General features: G+C 37.8%; 1 protein-coding gene across 3 annotated transcripts in view; it reads right to left on the bottom strand.

The window, feature by feature from the left end:
• Positions 1 to 9,105: 9,105 nt before the first annotated feature.
• Positions 9,106 to 21,955, bottom strand: part of b3gat1a (beta-1,3-glucuronyltransferase 1 (glucuronosyltransferase P) a) — a 96,831-nt gene continuing 83,981 nt past the window's right edge. For 2 of the 3 annotated variants that reach the window (XM_056256480.1, XM_056256498.1), the window contains 2 exons: positions 15,576 to 15,872; positions 9,549 to 9,681 (listed from right to left, as the gene is read on the bottom strand). In XM_056256480.1, coding sequence (XP_056112455.1) covers positions 9,595 to 9,681; positions 15,576 to 15,872 — 384 coding nt within the window. In that variant the 3' untranslated portion in view covers positions 9,549 to 9,594. Of the gene's footprint in view, positions 9,423 to 9,548; positions 9,682 to 15,575; positions 15,873 to 21,955 lie in introns of those variants that run through there. The other variant, XM_056256489.1, reaches the window with a different exon arrangement.

Raw genomic sequence — 21,955 nt, 5'->3', positions numbered from 1 at the left:
CACTGGATGTTTTTTCTTTTTCGGACCATTCTCTGTAAACCCTAGAGATGGTTGTGCGTGAAAATCCCAGTAGATTAGCAGTTTCTGAAATACTCAGACCAGCCCTTCTGGCACCAACAATCATGCCACGTTCAAAGTCACTCAAATCACCTTTCTTCCCCATACTGATGCTCGGTTTGAACTGCAGGAGATTGTCTTGACCATGTCTACATGCCTAAATGCACGTAGTTGCCGCCATGTGATTGGCTGCTTAGAAATTAAGTGTTAACGAGCAGTTGGACAGGTGTACCTAATAAAGTGGCCGGTGAGTGTATAGGTGTATATATAGGTATATATATATATGTATATAAATGTTTATATACACTCACCTAAAGTATTATTAGGAACACCTGTTCAATTTCTCATTAATGCAATTATCTAATCAACCAATCACATGGCAGTTGCTTCAATGCATTTAGGGGTGTGGTCCTGGTCAAGACAATCTCCTGAACTCCAAACTGAATGTCAGAATGGGAAAGAAAGGTGATTTAAGCAATTTTGAGCGTGGCATGGTTGTTGGTGCCAGACGGGCCGGTCTGAGTATTTCACAATCTGCTCAGTTACTGGGATTTTCACGCACAACCATTTCTAGGGTTTACAAAGAATGGTGTGAAAAGGGGAAAACATCCAGTATGCGGCAGTCCTGTGGGCGAAAATGCCTTGTTGATGCTAGAGGTCAGAGGAGAATGGGCCGACTGATTCAAGCTGATAGAAGAGCAACTTTGACTGAAATAACCACTCGTTACAACCGAGGTATGCAGCAAAGCATTTGTGAAGCCACAACACGCACAACCTTGAGGCGGATGGGCTACAACAGCAGAAGACCCCACCGGGTACCACTCATCTCCACTACAAATAGGAAAAAGAGGCTACAATTTGCAAGAGCTCACCAAAATTGGACAGTTGAAGACTGGAAAAATGTTGCCTGGTCTGATGAGTCTCGATTTCTGTTGAGACATTCAGATGGTAGAGCCAGAATTTGGCGTAAACAGAATGAGAACATGGATCCATCATGCCTTGTTACCACTGTGCAGGCTGGTGGTGGTGGTGTAATGGTGTGGGGGATGTTTTCTTGGCACACTTTAGGCCCCTTAGTGCCAATTGGGCATCGTTTAAATGCCACGGCCTACCTGAGCATTGTTTCTGACCATGTCCATCCCTTTATGGCCACCATGTATCCATCCTATGATGGCTTCTTCCAGCAGGATAATGCACCATGTCGCAAAGCTCGAATCATTTCAAATTGGTTTCTTGAACATGACAATGAGTTCACTGTACTAAAATGGCCCCCACAGTCACCAGATCTCAACCCAATAGAGCATCTTTGGGATGTGGTGGAACGGGAGCTTCGTGCCCTGGATGTGCATCCCACAAATCTCCATCAACTGCAAGATGCTATCCTATCAATATGGGCCAACATTTCTAAAGAATGCTTTCAGCACCTTGTTGAATCAATGCCACGTAGAATTAAGGCAGTTCTGAAGGCGAAAAGGGGTCAAACGGTGTTCCTAATAATCCTTTAGGTGAGTGTATATGTAAATGTGTGTGTGTGTATATATATATATATATATGGGTGAGATATGACAGGGACATGTTTGGAGAGATTCATAATAATCATCTTAATCTTACAATATTGTATCTTTGTACCTTGGACTCATAGGGAAAATCATATCATTAATCATTATATTACCAAATCTTATTCTGGTAAGCTGAAGCTGTTTGTTACATTCAGCATGATATAAAGCTCTCAAAGCAATTACACAATCACACAAAGGTCAAGACTGCCAGAGCCCATTTTTAGGCAATTTGCTCATAGTGGTTCCTGTGAGCTCCCTCCATTTATCACTCCAGTAATCACTGACCTTTGGGCATCGGATACATTTCTTTCTCTTCTATTATTGGAGCAAATTTCTCCCCAGATTTCTATATAAAAGATAACAAATATCATCTCTGCTTCCTGTAAATGATTGTACATTGAGTTTAATCAGACATCAGATCTTCTCATATCACAACCAAATTAAATATATGCAGTATTCATATTTTAGCTCAATAGTATTCCTGGTGATTCTTAAAATGGCGTCTGTTGTTGTTAATAATTCCCTGTTTTGGGGCGTTGAGTCTCTGATGCTCATTGTTGTCTCAGTTTACAGTAACAGTCCTCTAAGGTGGCGTGGCAAATTGTCAGAGAGAAATCAGGTATTTTTTGAGGAGCCTTTTATATGACCAACAGATGTATTTCCATAATACCTACAGTATTTATTATTTGTTCCAAAAGAGGTGTTCAACTTTCTTTGTCAAAGTAAATTCCTTTTAACAACAAAAATGATGTGCAATGTTGCATTGATGGTTATATAACAGTCAGAATCTGGAATACAGATTAAATGTTGTGCAAGAACATAAAAACAACAATATTCAAATCTGTGCCATAGGAATGGGTCTGTTTAGCATAAATGATGAGTACAAACAGGAACATTATAGCGGATTTGATGAAATCTGTCACAACAACAGCTTGAGTCTGACTGTGTCGGCTGCCCGGTGTTTTATGATGCAACAGATCTTGTGAATATTTTCCTGGGCCATTACATTTTCTGTTCAAAGGCATGGCTCTTTTAAAAGCACTGATTTTCTTCTAAAAATAACATGTTTCACAATTTGTCTCATGTTTCCTACTTACATTGATTGCTATTCCCTTGGGTCTGTTTTATACACAATATATTTTGAATGACTATTCACACATTAAAAGACTGCAATCAGCATTTCCCTCGGGTTCACAGGCAACGCTTAAGATATCTCAGAGTAGAATGCATGTTTGAGCTGTTTTAACTGAAATATCTTCACATATATCAGTACTATTGTTTTGTGTCAAGATTCACACCAGTATTGTTTTTTTCCAAGGCACATTTATAAAAGCTACTTAAAGGGATAGTTCACCCAAAAATGAAAATTCTGTCAGTAATTACTCACCCTCATGTTGTTCAACCCCGTAAGACTTTCGTTCATCTTCGGAACACAAATTAAGATATTTCTGATTAAATCTGAGAGCTGGATCACTCCTCCATAGGCTTCTTAAGGGATCGAAACTGGCCGGCCCAAAAGTTATGAAAGACATCGTTAAAATAGTCCGAGTGACTACAGTGGCTCAATCTGAAGTTTATCAAGCGATGAGAATACTTTTTGTGCACAAAAAAACAAACAAAAATAACGACTTTATTCAACTATTCATTTCCTACTCTGTACGGCCGTGATATTTCACGTAACGTTAGTCAAACTATGCAAAGCTTCTAGGTTGCACGTCACACACACACACACACACACACACACACACACACATGACCATCGTCTGCCAATCGTGAGCCTACGTGTGACGTACAACCTAGAAGTTTGCGTAGTTTCACTAGTTTCACGTAGTTTTCAATAAAACTTTTTTTTTTTAAATCGGTGCTGCCTGACTAGAGAAAACAGAGTAAAAAGACTTTTGTCTTTCCTTTTGCCAGATGGGTAGGAAATCTTCAGCACCCACAATGCACTGGGCATGTTGTCATCCAAGGCCACTCCCAACAGTCTGCTATGGATGCGCTTACCAGAGTCAAATACTGCCTTTCTTTAGTAGGAAATACCTCTTAGCAAACTTTTAGTCATAATGGTGTCGACTTGTTTTGTTCCCGGGTGCAAGAGTTCAAAGACTAAACGTTTAGCAGGAGTGAGTTACTTTCAGTTTCCAGTGAAGGATCGAGCGTGTTGCTGGCAGTGGATAAAAGCTGCAAAAAATCGTATCAAACTGGATGACCACAAACAGTGTTTTAGGCCAAACGGAGGGAAAAACTGAAAGAAACTGCCGTTCCTCTAAAGCAAAACGCTGTCGTGGACAGGTAAGAAAGCTGTTGCCATAGTGTTTAAAGAGTAGACGAAGTACGATAGAATGAATTTTCAGTGAAAAACAGATCACTGAAAATTGTAAATTTGATTTACATGCAATGTGTAAATCAAACCAGTTAATAATACATTCAATAACTCAAACAAACCACATGGTCTTTTTTCCTAACACATTTATTATTTTCTGACATTTTTATTCTCTTTCGTTCTGAGATGATCTGTGGAACAAAAATAAGAACATTTACAAGAGCAACATGCAAAAAAAAAAAAAGTTCATCTTGCAGCTTGCAATTAAGAGAGAAGATGAAGGTGGGTGTTTTTGGGCAAACATACTCATTTCAGCAAAAGCACTTGGTGGGCAATGTGGAAAATCTGATCACTTTTACAAAAATAAATGACCAAACAACCTGGCATGATTTTGGATGATTATACAACTGTGCTAATGTGTATTGGAATCCAATGTATAGATCTGGAAATCAAGAGAGATGTCCATAATAACAGGAGGCTTGTGCTGCAGGTCGTGACCTACGTTGGTTTCGTCAAAAGCATTTAATGAGCCGCGTGTTCTGTTCAGTCCATCGATCAAGTCCCAGTTCAGCACAGAATGAGGAAACACACGGACCTGTGCTGTTTGCGAGCCAGTGTTTCATGAGGATAAGAAAGAAACGGATGCAGGCGTTTTATATTTGAGCGGAATTTCAGTTTCAAAAGAAAAGATTCTGCAGTGTAAATAAATACATAAATATATCAATATAGAATAAATACATAAACCTCGTACAACAGTTGTTTTTCTTCAACAATACATTAAGTGGGGATTTTGTGGCAGCATCTGACACAAACAGATGCAGCTGGTAAAAAAATAAAGAAACAAGGCATTTTTTTAAAGAGTGAATTCACATGTTCAAATGTCATCTTTATATTTTGCTAATGTGTTCTTGTTCTAAAGCAAACCGATTTGATTCTAGCAACTAACAGGTGACCGTAATTGTCTTGGGTCATCAGCAGACGTGTGCTCTGGAAAGAAAGGGTGGATGTGGTTTTTCAGAGCATGAAATGAAAACAAACCTGACAGAGAAGTTGACCCTTGTGACCACAGACTAATGAAGTGCTGGGAACACAGATCCGAACCAAATAAAAGCGATCGCATGTGTGGCCAGAAAGACGAGTCAAAATACTAGAATTATGTCCTCTTTTTTTCTATGGTTTTCATCTTTTAATGGACTGCACAATAAAAGAAGATGCAAGATGGAAAAATATATAACTAAACAGAAGTGGTTTAATGGCGGTCCCCTGTCCTTATTGTCTCCGTGAGCTCAAGAGGCTTTTGAAACGCAGTAGGGATGTGGTACGTTGTCAGCCGTAGATAAGAGCACAGAGTTGTGTGTGCTCAGTGAAGTCTTTGATTCGCACAAACTTCACAAATTACAAAGAAACGAGGAGTCGCTTTTCCTGAAACATCCTAGAGCAGTAATCCATCACATCCCACGAGGAGGAGGTGGTTTGAAAAAGATTTTTTTCCATTAAACATGTGCTGTTCACCCTAGACTCACAACTGATTGATGAGCTAATTATGGGGTTTTAAAGTATCAAGAGTTATTAACCCTTTCAAAGAGTTTGACAACATTGAAATGGCATTGAAACCTTCTGTTCCTCAAATAATGGTCTGACGTATGAAGTATTTGTGCTTGACCATGGTTTTTTTAACACTGCTTATGTATAGCTACAAGTAATGCAGCAAAACTCGACATTACCCGTAAATGTTTTCCAGATGAAACATGAAACAGCTGGAGATCTTCTTTCATTTTTGTGCTCAGGGTTAAGAAGTAGCCTATATTTTTTCATGCCATAGGTGTTTACAGTATGTTTATTATAGATTCTGCAGAGGACTGCAATGAACTGCTGCTGCTTTTAAAACTTTAACCAATGTTATGAGACTTGAAGCCAGTCTAAAACCCAAATTTCAGTCTTGATGCGAATGCTTAAAGTTGGCATGAAAGGGAAGTTGCGCTAGTCTTTCCTTCCCTGTTGTGTTGTATATCCAAGTGAAACGGCTTCTCAAACAAGGAAAAAATGTAGGGCGGGACTTGATTTTGTCCATCAGGAATTGATTCGATGGTTGTGGTTTGCTATTGGTGGATCTCATGTGAGTGACAGGTTGCCCCGCCCTCAGAGAGGAGAAAAGGTGTTGTGTCAAAAGGGAGAAGTCATTAAGATTAAAGATTATGAGCACTGATAAATCATTTATAATAAACACTACAAAAACAAGAATTGTTCTTGGTGATTTTTGGGACACATGTATGGAAGCTTGTTTCTGCTACAGAATAATAATTAAAAAAAAAAGGCAATTGCGAATTTTTATCTCACAATTCTGACTTTTTACTACATCTTGCAATTCTGAAGTCGCAATTGCAAGTTATAAAGTCAGAATTGAAAGATATAAACACACAATTGCTAGAAAAAAATCTGAATAGGCTTTATGCCGAGCGTCACGTGAGTGACCAAACCGGAAAACGGGTCTCATTGCATCCGCTTGTCAGAGAAAGTGTTAACGGCCGTAAGAACTAACTACGATATCTATGGATTTTAAAGGTAATCAGCTAACCTACTAAGTTCACTTTGTTATTGGTGTTTTATGCTATTTACATATCTAAACGTTAGTGTGAAGAAATTTTTTTTTTAAAAAACTTTTAAATATCAATCTGCACATGCGAGGGACATTGGTTATGCTCATTTTTGCTTGCTCCTTTTAAGTAAAACCGCAAAAAAATTCATGAAGCACATACAAAAGACCTGAATCGGAAGCGATGTGGTCTGTTTTTCAGCTTGGTCACGTGACGCTCGGCATAAAGCCTAAACTCGCAATTGCAAGTTATAAAGTCAGAATTGCGAGATGTTAACTCGCAATTGTGAGATAAAAAAGTCGTATTTATCTTTTAAAATGTTTTATTCTGTGGTGGAAACAAGCTTTCATACACATGTCCTAGCATATGGGTAAAAAAACGAAGTATACTTAAAGGGTTGCACTACATTTTGTTAGTTTTCGTATCAAGAAAAACAAATGAGTGCAAACTTTAAATCTGCAGGATTGCAGTCATGTGGATTAGATTGCATATTTATTTACCTTTTTGATGTATTGTTGAAATATATATAAAAAAAGACGCTGCAGAGTGTGATGTCATATTGCAACTATTGCAGCGTCCATAGAAATTTCGCTTCTTCAGTCTAGCGTGACCGCGGCTGGCCAGCTTTTCCCTGTCGACGACTGTCGGACTTTCCCTCTAGTGGTAGTTTAAAATGAACTATGAGTGAATCTACCGTGTTTCTGCTTGTGCCTGAGCATTCACCCTCCACCTATTGACCATGCTGAGGTTAATAAATACCTGAAAACATGCAGAAAAATGACTCATTTTGAAAAATGTATAATTTAAACAAATTTTTATTTATTTATTTCCGTTCTACTGAAGCACTAGGTGTTTAGGATAGAATTATTGATAGTTGTCCTTCGCACTCTGATTAAATCCGATCCGGGCGAACAGTCTAATGCCGTTTTGTTGTACAATTTGAGAAAATGTCGTGAGAAATCAGGTCTCCATCAACTATCAACTCCATCAAGGACAATTTTGACAGATTTTTGGCTCTGTATTGTTGCAATGTCATTAGTATATGTAAATTAACAATGTGTACTCTTTCTCCATACCTGCACCCAGAAATCCCCGTTTATTTGTCACCATCTGGCTGTTAAAAGACCATATACTACCAACTTTGTAACAATACAAGGCTGATTGAATATCGGCAAAAATATCCTTTAATAGTTATAAGTACACACAAATTATATTAATTTAAAATGTGTATATAATTGCTTACTGTTTGTTTAGTGCATAATAAAACACATTTGACATAATGTAATGTCTTTCGCTTTACAAACTATTAATAAATAATAATAATATGAATTAACTTACGTAATTACATTAAAGATCGTTGTGAATACATGAAGGGTAAGTGCAAGTGTGTAAGCTAAGCAGGCTAATTTTGTATCTGTGTGCCATGCTAGTATGTAAGGTAACTAAAACAGACATTAAATGGTAATTATAATTAAATGGTTCAAATTACATATAACGTGATTTTGTAGTCATTTTATTCAGGCACGAAAGAGAGCACACATTAAAAGTTATATCAGTCAGTGGTATTACTTGGGGTCCTAATGGAGACTCAATTTCCCTTGACACCAGAATCTGCAGAGGATCGGGCCATTCAAAATAAACGATTTTGGGTCTATAAACCACGGCTTAAATAGATACACAAATTGAGTCTAATGCTAATCAGGTCAGATGTATCATAATATTAGATTTTTTTGCACATGTGCAGTGGTGTGCCTTGAATATTCACATGCTCATAGTTTATTATTTTTTTATGTAAGAAAATAGCTTTGCTTTTTGCAAGCTGAGATTTTGTTCGCTCTAGATTCCCAGGTGTCTTAGCTTTAGCTTCATTAGTACAGCAACATGTCTTCAAGACAGATCTGCTCTGCAAAGCCCAAAGCTTTGGTTTGACACATTAATACATCTGAATGTTTACTGAGGCGAGCTCTGTGCTGCTTTTGGAGGCTAGCTCAATTAATACTGAAGACTAAACCCATCAGCTCCGTCTCCTTTGGTAGGACCTCTGTGAACATGAGTGAAGTATTATGAATGTTGTAATAGTAAACTAAAACTATGGATTCTTACTTTAAACTGAAGTACAAATACAGTAGTTACATTGCTTGTTCTGTTGAACGCTAGATCATTTTATTTTAAAGTCTCTGATAGTTCATCTTTAAGTTATATTTACAACGCATGTCCTAACAGGAACAATGGACACAGAGGAACAAATTCAAGTGCTATTCATATAATTTAGGTCTTACTCATGAGGACCGTGTTACAACCTTGTAATCGCTAAATCCAGTATAGCAGCTAGCCCTGGTATATGATAGAACTGCCAGGTTTAATACCGCAGAGTGACGCTGAACTTGTTTTGAGGCAAAATATCAGTAGTGCTGTGCTAGCAAGACAGTGATGTAAACAACAAAAACAAACTTAATAATACATATTATATAAAAAAAGAAGACATTCCCTTCTTTAGGTTTAAGTATCAGTCTGTAAGACATGAAGGAACATTGACGTTCTTAAACTGATGACCATTCGCTCTTCAGTCAGCCTTTGAGATATTTTGTGTCTCTTCTTAATGGTGAGTTCATAAAATCCAGGAAGTGAGCAGTTATAACAGTTCTCAGATGTTCCCTCATCAATATACACCACAATTTTCTTTCAGTCTCGGCGTGGCTCTGGTTTTGTTCTCGCAAAATACTGATGATATTGCCTTTAAAAAGACTATCTGTGCTTTAGAATAATAGGTCTATCTTGTTGAACTCATTTAGTTGTGGTTTACAGGAAAAAAGCATCCAAACTGTACAAAAATGTGGTAGTTGGTAATAACTCCCCGCCATTCCCTTTTGGGTCCTGCTGGAAGCATCCCTGCAACACAAAGTAAGAGGAGTATTCAGTGTACATCTGTACAGAGACACACTTCTGCCACTTAGCAGGGCCAGATGCGTTTTAAACACATGATCTCGTGTCCTTCAATGACCCCATATTCGTGATTAAGTCTGAACAGATTGCTTTTTCATTACCGGCGTTAAAGCAGATGTCAGATCTCCACGTTTGGGTCTGTGAAGCCTTTCTTGCCTTCATTTACCAGGACAGGTTTTTCCGTCCTTGTGTGCCACACAAGAATCTGTAATAAAAAGCAAAAACATATTATGCTTTATGGAGTGGAGAGACGATAATTTGTTGTGATGATGAAGTGCTTCACAATGCCGGGCCAATGACATCATGGTCTCTTTTTATGTTTGTATATAAAAATACATTGAAATTGCAAGCAATTTATTATCACAAGTAATTTATTATTTAGGAAATAAGAGTCACAGTGGGTTCCCTGATTGAAGCCACTTCCATTTTTATTAGTTATGTTGCTTCAATTTCCTATTTTGTTCTCTTGAACACATGGGATGGAAACGGTGCATGTTTTATGTGATACTTCAAGTTAAATTCACAACTTTGGATAGAAACATAGCTTAATAATTGGATGATTTCATATACATTTAAAAAGAAAAAAATGGAAATAAAAAGATCAGGTTGGCATAACTGTCTTTATCATTGTCATCTCTTAGTTAAGTCTTGTTTTCAGAATAGTTTTTGCTCCATCTATTGATCTTTCAGCCCTCCTACACGGTAATGCTCACAAACACTCACAGCTGTAAGCTTCCTCCTCAGCCGCAGTAAAGCATCCACAGCCTATATCCACATTTAGCATGAAACATCTCTAAGAACATGTCTCTGGGTACAGATCTGAAGCACTGAGGATTTTTTAAAAGTCGTATTACGTGTAAATTTTATCAATAAGTTTAATTAGAATAATAAGACACTTTAGGGTTGTTAGTTGCTACCAATCAAATGAAATCAGTATCAACAAAATCCATCTTTCCACTGCAGAGGAAACACAGAAACTGCATTTGAAGCGGCATTTACTATTTATTAGACAGTCGGTTTACAGAAGCTCAGAGGTAGCATGAACGCATTTACACTGCTAACTTACAGCTGCATAAATAATGTTATGAGATATAGTTTTATTTTTTATAATGTTTTAAATAATATATTTGAATAAACAAATATCATATGTTGGGAAAAAAATGCAATGTTGCTTTTAAATATGAAACTAAACCACCAGTGGTTGGTGGCATATGTGTCACGGACGGTGTGGGTCTTGTCTGTCACGTGATTCCCTGTTTGCCATGTGTCTTGTCATTTTGTTATTTGTTTGCTTATTGTCCACAGGTGTTCCTTGTCTTGGTGATTAGTCTCCCCAGGTGTCTCGGATTAACCACGCTCCCTTGTTAGCTTGTTTAGCTTTTCTGCTTGTGTATTTATACCTCTGTAGCTGCGTTTAAATGGTTCAATCGGAATGAAATCAGTCCGATTGATGAATCCGAACACGGTGTTTACATGAACGATAAATAAAGTAATCGGGTTGATGTGCCCGTTTATATGTCACAAGATTCAAATCGGAATTGATTTTTTGACATGCGCACACTGAATATGCCGCTGTTCGCGCATAACTATTCTCTATTGGTTCTTTATTTAAACAGCAGATTTAATATTTATCCGGCTCTGGTCATGATTTGGAGACGATGAGCATGAACCGTTTTGCCGCGCTGCTTAACGTTATATTGATCACGCAGTAAAACCCCGCGCCCAAAACCAGTCGTCCGTCCATGGATGAGAGTCTGAAACAAGCACTGGTGGGACGTTGTCCTGCTCCACTTCACAGACGCTGAGTGAAATGAGATTTTTTTAAATAACGGAACACTCATTTATATTCACTTTATTCAACAGGAAGAACAGCTCGTTCCGTGCGTCATACGTCATTACGCTATTTTAACGTCATTGCACATGCGCAGTCCTTTTAGTTTTGGTTTTCAATCCGATCAAGTGTTTACATGTTCTCTCGATCGGATTACAAAAGGAGTAAACCACCCCTTTCAATCCGATCGAAATCTCAATCGGATCGAGCTCAATCGGATCGATTAAGGTGTTTACATGAAGGTTTTTTAGTCCGATTGAGCCGTCAATCCGATTATAAGTGTCCATGTAAACGCAGCTTGTGTTTCAGTTGTTGTTGGTCTGTCGTTGTTGTTGCTTGTAGCTGTTTCTTGTTCCTGTCCTGAGTTCATGTTTTGCTGTTTTGACCTGGATTACCTGTTTATTAAATTAACGCTTGCACTTGGATTCTCTCCGCTTCACTCCTGCCTCATTGTCTTAATTTAGAGTCATTAATTCATTTAGCTGCTTTGTTCAAATGGCTGGTTCGCGAGTTCACACTTACGAATGATCAGGGAGTAAACGGTTATGCGTATTTGGCGAGCTGTCCGGGGGGAGGGCTCCGAGCTCGGGATTGGGCCCGATCCCAGAGTACTCCCCCCGTATCTCTGGTTAGAAAGAGAACCAGGCAAGTGTGAGGAGATGGGGTGGTGGAGTGGAGGGATGCTGAAAACCGTCGAGGAATATGTGTGAGTCGACTGCGTATATTTATAGGCCATACTCATGCTGATTGACTGGACCTGTTGATTACTGATTGCTGGTTGGAATGACTTGATTGTTTGATCATTAGAACGTCTTCCTCCCGTAACTTGTTAATAAAACATCATTTCGTTTAAGCATGAAGCAAGTGACTGGGCGAATTTGGCATTTTTGTGCCCTCGTAGGGCACTTTGGAAAGGGGATGCCTTTTGTAGGGGCATCCCAAGCTAAATTAAATATCTGAATCCCTTCCACAAGTCTGTTAGCATAGGGTACATATGATAATCACTTCAAGGAAGTCATTTTATCGTTTATGGTCATGTGACCCAGGGTAGCGATTCCTTGCAATTCATTTTAAAGCTAGGTGGCGGGAGAGTTTGAGTTAACGTATAAACAGCAATAATAACAAATTCCAGTTGTAAGAACGGCATTGGTGATGGACGCCGCACTGTTTTCATGGTAATATTTCAAGGTAAAGATAATGAGGAAACTATTATTTTTTTGCTCCCTTCACCAAGTGCGTTTCAAACAGTTATATTTTGACATGCAAGTGCCCATCTTCTTCCTCCAAAGTGCCCACTTCAGGGGCTCTGCCCTTTGGAGAGAGTAGGGCATATAGATGCTGAATCACACGATTCATTAAAAAACACTGAATCATTCAGTAAGTCTGTGTTACTTAGAGATGGCAAAGGTTCTGCTGTAGCTTTGTTCAGAACTATTGTCTTTGGTGGAGAAAAAAACGCCAATATTGTGTTTAAAATGTAAGTCACTTAATATTAACAACTTGTTAGTTGTATAAAATAAATGTGATGTTTGCAATCATGATGGAAAACACCACTCTTGGTCATGTGATGTTGCTTAACTATATCATGTTATAAATGTACGTGTTATAAACTGTACAGAAATGTGTTTCAATAAGCTTCTGTGAGTTTCTTTGTGTGTGTTGTGTTGCACATATTTCTGATTTCTCCACGAGAGTCTCTCTTACACACAGGCTGGGCGAGCCTCAACTCAATCAACACAATCAATCGCTGTTTACACTGAATTTAATAAAATCAGAATCATTCTCGCCAGAAACTTTTTGATGACTGAAGTTTCGATGCAAAGTTATTTTGTGTTATTGACGTTTTAAACTGACTACTAGTCCGGTCAGGCAAGTAAAATCTCTTTACTTTGCCCCTTCAACAAATCCAGTTGTCCTGGACAAGCGTTAATGTCAAACACTAATTGTGCATTTTACTCAATACCTATTTATGTCATGAAGATGAAGTAATCAGAACAAAAAAGAATCATCTGCCTCATTAAACTACCCGGAAATTGTTGTTAATGTCCAAAGGAAGAAACACTGTCTGACTCATATTTTCTTTTCCATCTCCCTTGTTGATGTCTTTCAGAAACCATCTTCATCCCGCTCATTGCCCCTCATGAATAATTTATAATGGTGTCGAGCTGGGTCGGGGGCTCCACTCCCACTTAGGCTGCTAGCGGAGGTTAACATTAACAGTCCCACTTGCAATAATAGTGTGTCTGTTGAGTTGCTCTGAATGAATGAAGTTCAAGGAATGATCTCTAGATGAGACATGTATGCTGGTGTATTTGCACAACTGTTCGTATCTTTGGGGTAGCAAGTCCAGGAATTGGTTCTGGTTTGTCTGTCTCTAACTGGTAAAATCCTGGTTAAGTCTTGTCTTAAGTATGGCATCCCTAAACTCAGTAACCTCAAATAAAGCATCAATTAGTTAATCCCTGCACAAATCACCAATTAGCCATTTTTTTCCTATATGTATATACACACAAACACTCTAATGCACATACACACTTTTGTGTCAAGCATTCACATTTATAAGACTTTTTTCCAAAGTGACAAATCATGAATACTACAGCAGAAGTGATTCATCCTGGTGAGTCAGTAACATTAGAAGCGCCACAACAAATTGTTCCAGAATTGCTGAGAAAATATAAGCTAGTACATAAAGAGTGAGACTGTGATACAATAATGAGAGAATAGTATTTTTTTTATTTTTTAACAGTTGTCCTTGGGTGTCTTTGGGAAGAGAGAGACTTGGCTTTATGTATTAAAGGAGTATTCAAACTAAACATAAAAGCTCATTATTTAATCAGCTCTATAATATTCCAAATGCTAAAGAAAATGAAAACCACTGAGTCTCATTCACTAATTATTGAGTGGATTATTTAGTAGTTGTAAGCACGGGAGAATTTATCTTGAAAATGTCAGCAAACCAGTAAAACCCAATAAAAACCTTTTATACAGACCTCTCATTAGCCAGCTGAACATACGTGTATCTGCATTGTTATACAAAGAAACCTTGCAGCTCGAGCTATAACGCAGCATACTCGACATATGATGAAATATCTATGCATGAAATATCCAATTTCATTTATAAGGCCACCCAGAGTATGTTGCTCCACTTCCAACACTTTTTAAAATAAAATCTAAATAAATTTGAGTCCAAATTTGGTGAAACATGAATTGTTTTAGTATGCAGATTTCATGCACACGCATACTGAATGAGACCCATTTTATGAAGAAAAAAAAACTAGTGCTGTCAAACGATTAAAATATTTAATCGCGATTAATCGCATTAATGTCATAGTTAACTTGCGATTAATCCCAATTAATCGCACATTTTTATCGATTCTAAATGTCTCTTGATTTCTTTTTGTCCCATTCTTTTTTCTCATTTTAATGCTCTTATCAACATGGAAAAGTGGATCGGCTTGCTTTGTGCAAATGTTTTTTATTGAAAACAACATTGGCAATACTGTGTTCAATTTCACACTAAAACATTCTCACTTAGAGCAAATAATCTCTCACACTATGTAACACTGTCCATCAATAAAAGGGTGAAAGAAATCCTGACGAGGTCCTGATATTGACGAGGGGGCGGAGAATTCGCATCAGCTGTGTGTGTGTGTGTGTGCTTGGCCATCATCAAGTGGTATTTCAGACTGGACGTGCTGCGATGATGATAGCTCAGTTCACAACGACAAAACACACAGATCACTTTGGTCTTGTCAATGGAACCATTTGGCAACTTTTTAAAAGTAAACTTTCCATTCAGAATCTTATTGGCATCCATTTCGGCGTCTCGCGCTCGTCATCCACTCAAAACGTAACGTTAACCTACTATTTGGCCGGCTCGCAAGCCCAAACGAGTGTGTGCGGCGTGCCTGTTGTTTTGTTTCCGGTCTAGCTAGATCCGCTTGCGCTTTGGTCGAGGATGCAACAAAATGTCCTTGCGCGGCGCAAGCCATTGAAATGAATGGGTTTCATAGCGCAGCCCCGCTGTTTTCCTGTTGCAAAAGCATGTGAAAAAAACTACAAAGTTTGCTAGGCCAAAAAGACCGTTAATCGCGCGATAATAAAATGAACGCCATTAAAATGGGTTTGCGTTAACGCCGTTATTAACGCGTTTAACTGACAGTCCTAAAAAAAAAACCAATATCTTTCCGTTTGTGTTTTACTGGAAAACCTGCATATGGGTTTGGAACAATGACATGAGAGTGAGTAAATAATGTCAATCTCCTCACCTTAGTGCAGTTGGCCGCTTTGGGTTCCAGGTCATTGAGAGTGACCAGCTCTCTGAGCAGACTGCTCTCCTGGTAGCCTCCCTTCACCCCTCGTAACTTGAAGTAGGCCTGAGGCTTAAACAGAATGAGCCGCAGGTTGATGGCAAACCCTGCCATATCGATGGCAAAGGGCCGATGGGGGTCGAATACTGTTTTCCAGCCGTACACTTTCCCTGCTGCATTAACCTTTGGAGACTCGTACCGTAAACCTCCAACAAACGCTACAGGCCACACTGATACTTTACGAGTTGATCGCATCTGCAGAAAAGAGAGAGATTATAGATTAGATCTTTTTGTTCAGTTACTGTTCTTTAGGATACAAAACCCTTTGATTTTATATATATATGTTTTACATCAAGTGTTGAATAATATATATATATTATTCAACACTTGATGTAAAAAAAAAATTCCCCACCATCAATACTGGAAAGCTAAATTATAAAATTATGATAGAGATTCTCATTAGCTACATATGCTACTGCTCAAAAGTTCTCATAACAAAATTATATATATATATATATATATATATATATGTATATATATACATATATACACACACACACACACAGTATCTTTATATCTTTCCGGACCCAAACTTTTTAAAGGGAGTGTAAATCTGTAACTTTTCAAATTCATTTCCTAAAATGTAATCATTTTTTTTATTGTATGAAAGAATGGACCCAGAAAATCACATAGGTATTTAGGAAAGTTCGATTCTGTTTTGTGTTTTGAACTGAAATAAAGTACCCCGGGGCACTTTCATCCCTGTTGTACAAACATGCCACAAAACATTCATCATATCCATGGCAGTTCAGCTGCTGTTTATAGTGTGCTTTCTCTAAGTGGCAGCCCAGGCACAGGTCTGATTATACACCTCAGGACTGCAGATCATGTTTTGGACAGTGCGGTAATTCACATACAAACAAATAGATCATAACAGCAGTATTCATCGTGGGCAGGTCACAGGAGGTGAACAAAGATCGCAGCCGAGACACTGAAAGACAGAGAATAAGCAAGAAAGAGAAAGAGGGACAGATCCGCCTTTAATCTTTCTGCTTCAAACGCTCCCTGCACTTCTACATCCAAATGCTTTGTGTGCCACCCAGCGCAAGTGGTCCACATCATAAAAAGAAACTGCCTAATGAATAGTGAAGGCTAGAGCGGGTTAGAGGAGCAGTTGTCTTTATACCCATAATGCATCTTCCACTGTATCCAAGGGGAGCTTTTACAAAGAACTACAAAAGGACTAGATTGAAAGGTACACTGTCTCTTTCTAATTTACGAAAACCAATCGCTGCCATGTCGGTAAAATGAAAAAATAAATGAAGACTAAGCTAAATGTAAAGGATGGATTTGCTGACTGAACTGGTATAAGCTGTTCACATTGATCCAAATCTAGCTCAGGTAATTGACTGTGACCCTTCCCCAACATATCAGGCATTAAGTGAACAGTCCTGGACATAATGTCACCCTCAAACTGATTACTTCCTGAGCTACTAATATTATATTGCAATTTGCGCCACTGCCATTTTTCATTACAGAAAGAGAGGGACCTTTTCTGTACCTGTTGGCGGAAACAAAAACAATTGGAATCGGAAACTGTTGAAAAGGATGCATGCTCGTTGCAGATCCGACATTCATCTTTTCTAAACTAGCTGTCATTGGGGAGGGCTAAGGCTGCCCTAGTTTCACATTATGAACGGCTGTTTTCTGCTTTTTGCCTCACATTTAAAGTGCTTCACGCTGATTTCTGAACTGAGGAAAAGGAGAGAACCAATAGATGGTGATGTGAAGTGGACTTCATGAGAAGCAAAGTTTCAGAATCGCTTGTTTAATCTGACATTTACGCGGTTTCCAATTTTCACTTTCAACAAGCAACTTATTATATTTAATTAGTATTATAATATTTTTGTATGCTTACATTAACACAGGCGTTTTCAAATTGGGTCAGAATGGGGCGCAAGACAATCTGTGGAAAAATATTTTTTTTGTTTTGTTTAAGGCTGACAGTATTAACAGTAATAACTTGTGGTAATTTTTTTAACATGCTACTTTAGAATTATATTTATTGTAAAAAGTGCATTACCAGTAAATATGAATTAATTGATTGCAAATGTTCCTTTTAATGTTTATACATCTAACATTTCATTTAATAATGGGCATAAAATAGGCCGTCAGCTGAATACTTGTCACTGGTAAACACAGGTAAACAAACGAAGATGAAGAAGGTTCCAACATGAAACTTAAATAACAATAATCCAAAATATAGCTGCAAGCAGCCATTACCGGGGCCAAGCACAAGAAGCGGCAACAGATGCCATCATGGGTGGGAGGGGCAGACCAACTGCAGCAAGGAGCAATTAAAGACATTTTAAGAGAATTTTAGGCAAATGGCTAAAAAATCATATATACAGTAACTTTTAAGATGATTTAATGGATTATCACTTTCGACCAATAGGTGGCGCAGTTACGAAATCGATGTGAGGTGACAATGACACATACAAAGTTTGGTGCCAAAATGTCAAGGCATTGCAGAGTTAAACACTTAATAGTCATTTTGGCAGCATGTCTCAACTTTGCTGCTGCGGTATACGAAAACGGTTTCGTCTATCGTCACGAAATCCATAACTTTTAGTCGGCATGGTCTGGAGATGATATGATTTGATTTTGGTGAAAATCGGACGAATGGTCTAGGATTAGTTCGAAAAAGGTTTTGAAAGTAAATAAAGATGGCAGCAAGTTCGTCCAAATACGTCAAACTTGGTATCTATGTTCTCGGCATGACCCAACGAATCTAATTAGACCAGTGTCATTACAATAAGCATATTTATTCAAAAGTTATTAGCATTTTTGGAAATTTAATTAAACGTTTTACCAACAGGTGGCGCTAACTTGAAATCTTTTGAGTACCTTCAGGGGATGGTGTTGGTGGCAAATTCTGAGTTTCATAATGTTACAGCAATGCATTTGTTAAGTATAGCATTTTACATCACAAAACTGTATTGAAGTCAATGGGAATTTCATGTTTTTTTTTCTATTGTAGCGCCACCAAGAGGCAAAATCCCACAATTTTTTTCATGTGTCCTCAGAATGAGCTCATACATGTGTGTGCCAAATTTGGTGAAAATATCTCAATTCGCTTCGGAGTTATAGACATTTATGTGAAAAACACGTAAAAAATTACTGACACGTGACTTTGATGGAATTTTACGACCCCTTACTACCAATATTTGGGCATTAGCGAATTGCCAGCGACCTATGTTTCCAAACTTTTGACGGCGGTTTCTTCTCGATCGGACTAACGGTTTCGAAGATATCGGCAAATATTTTTTGGTGTATTTAATGTTGGGACTGTCCTCTATCAGAATGTCAAACCAAAACAACTTTCCCGCAAACGGTTCTATGGGCTGCCATAGATGCCCAGTCGGAAGAAGAAGGAAGAATAATAATAAAAAGAATCTGAACAGATAATAGGTGCCTCCGCACCTTCGGTGCTTGGCCCCTAATGACAGGCGAATAGGATACAAAACACATTTAACTTAGACGTGACCAGACACTGAATGACGGTGAAGGAGAAACTTAAGTAGTGAATACAAACGAGGTGATTAACGATACACCGCTGATACACATGAACTCATAATGACTGAAACCATGACGACCAAGGAGAGGCGGGATCTCAACAAAGGAACTGAGATGAAAGAAGATTAACTAAACGTCCATGAAAACTAAACACACTGAACATACTGGTGACCATACTAATGATACCAGATAATATTTTAAAGGGATAGTTTCTCCATAAATGAAAATCTCATTCTTCATTCAATGCCATTATACAGCTTGGAATAGCCAGGACATTTGTTAATATAACTCATGTTATATTATGTCATATACACCTAGGAAGGCTTGAGGGTGAATAAATCAGGGGGTAATTTTAATTTTTTGGGTGAACTATCCCTTTAAGGATTTGCTTCGGCTACTATACTGCTACTGTATTAATGCTAATTATTTAATTAGATAAATTAAATTTGTGTTTATAATACACACTTTTTTGTCACACAGTATAAAAGAGTCTTTGTACATGGAAATGTATAGTTGCCATTATGTTTTAGAAAGTGCATTGCATGGGATATTCGAATGTGTCATGTAGATCATGTGACCAAAAGTGATTGATGTCCGAGTGGGTCAGTTGTTAAGTCTGTAATTAATCGATCTTTCCAACACTTTGAGCACACCTTACGAGCATCAGATGATAAAGTATTGCATTAGGAGACTAATCAGTCAATCACAAAGATGTAGAGGCACGGTCTCCTATAATGTGACATTTTCCTGTGTTTTGTGCAGTTTTTTTTACTGTATGTTTTGTTTTATTTTTGTACAGAGAAGACTTTCTTCTCATCCACTTTTTTGGGAGAAGGTCTGACCTAGACGTACATGCAGATGACTCATTATTCAGAATAGGACATGTTGAAATGATTCTGTCAAGTCAAAGTAGTCATAGAGGAGAGGGAAAGTGGCCTGTGTCCCTTGAGCTCAGAGCACTTACAGCAGAGTCAATAGTGGAAAAGAAAGCCAGGAGATTGGGGGTAAAAATACACAGCCACTGTAAATAAAACCATTCGTTCAGAGTGCCTGCCTAGGCATTTTTAATAAGAGCTTAATAATTAATAAACACTGGCAGGCATGGTTGTTTTAAACAAGGCCAAATGCATAATTCATAAACCATTACTATATCTTCATTTCAAAAGGTAAAAGGTATTACTGGCTCTTCTGTGTGATGTTTTCTCATTGTAGGTCACTGATTTTAGACCACACACACAACTATGGCTCTTTTAAGTTCGATGGGAACAGCCCAGAGTGGGGCTGAAACTAGTTCATCTTCGGAATATTGCTATTTAAATACATTATATAAACTCTGATACATTTTCTAAGATTTAATATTTAGAACAAGGGTTTTTCAACAGAGTCCACAGACCATAGGGGATCTGTGGCGGTACTGCAGGGAGTCCGACAATTATTGTTTGATCTCGAACTAATGCGTTTAAAAATTTAAATGTGCATCAAACAAAGATACAATATTAAGTTAACTTCAATGAAAGCTGGAGTTCAGAAGCTAGATTTTCATAGTCTCTCCCACATTAAAAAGTATAATAAAATTAGAATGTAATTGTGGCTCTATAGATCAGCACTGATTAATGTAAGCATCATAACAAATCATGTTATATATTAATATGGTACTATATGTGTATTATTAAAGGCCAGACCTAATTTAAAAGGCAAATGAGTTGCAAAATCTGCATGCTATTGCAAAGTACCATGCTATTGAAAGTATGTTAAGTATAAATATTCATCTTTTAAAATGTACAACCCACATATATCAACAAAAATGGCAGCTTTTGTTCAACCCTAATTATAGTCTTGTGTCTTTAGTTGCCAGTGTTTCAGAAATATGTGCCTGATCATTTTTCACCACCCACCATCAATGATTTTTCTTTTCAGAGCAGCGTCTCAAAATTCAGGGGATTTGAAAGTGTTTCATGTGATGAAGGAAGTCCTGACAGGTATTTACCAACCTGTAGCATTACAAGATCCGAGTAAGTGTTACCCGAATGTGAAAATTCTGTCATCATTTACAAACCATGACTTTCTTCATGTTGTACAAAGCCTGTATGACTTTCCAAACGTGTTTTCCAAACCTTTATGACTTTATTTCTTCTGTTGAACATAAAAGTAGTTATTTTGAAGAATGTTTAGCTGTTTTTGTCCATATGATGAAAGTCAGTGCATTGATCAATGTTTTGATTTAATTAAATATCTGTTCATCATACAATCTGTTGCTTCGGAAGACTTGGATGACGGTTGAGTCATATGGATTATTTTCACGCTCTTATGTCCTTTATTGGAGTCCCATTGACATTCATCATAATGACAAAATTAGCTGAAACATTCTTTAAAATGCCTTCTTTTTATTTTTCCACAGAAAACCACGAAGGTGAGCAAATTATTTTTGGGTGAACTATTAGGAATTAAAGAAGCCCCTATTATGCTTTTTCAATGCAGTGTATAATAAATCCATTTGTGGATGTAAAAGCTCTGTAAAGTTTTAAAGATCAAAGTGCATGACAAATAAAGTTATTGTCACCTAAAAGAAAGAATCAGTTCTGATGCCGAAACGAATTCCAGTCTCACTTCCTGATACATACCTATGTAAAAATTTACCAAATTTGCATAACGGCAACCTATGGTCTACATTGGCTGCCCGCGAACAACTTCTACTTTACTTTGACCCCCAACACTGTTAATTATGTAAATGATATAAACTATGTAAATTAGGAACCTTTAGA

The sequence above is a fragment of the Rhinichthys klamathensis genome, unplaced genomic scaffold (genome assembly GCF_029890125.1).
Source record: "Rhinichthys klamathensis goyatoka isolate OS25496 unplaced genomic scaffold, OSU_Roscu_1.1 h1tg000005l_1, whole genome shotgun sequence".
NCBI lineage: Eukaryota > Metazoa > Chordata > Actinopteri > Cypriniformes > Leuciscidae > Rhinichthys > Rhinichthys klamathensis.
The sequence above is the reverse complement of the archived record's forward strand: the minus strand, read 5'-3'. Positions and strand labels throughout refer to the sequence as shown.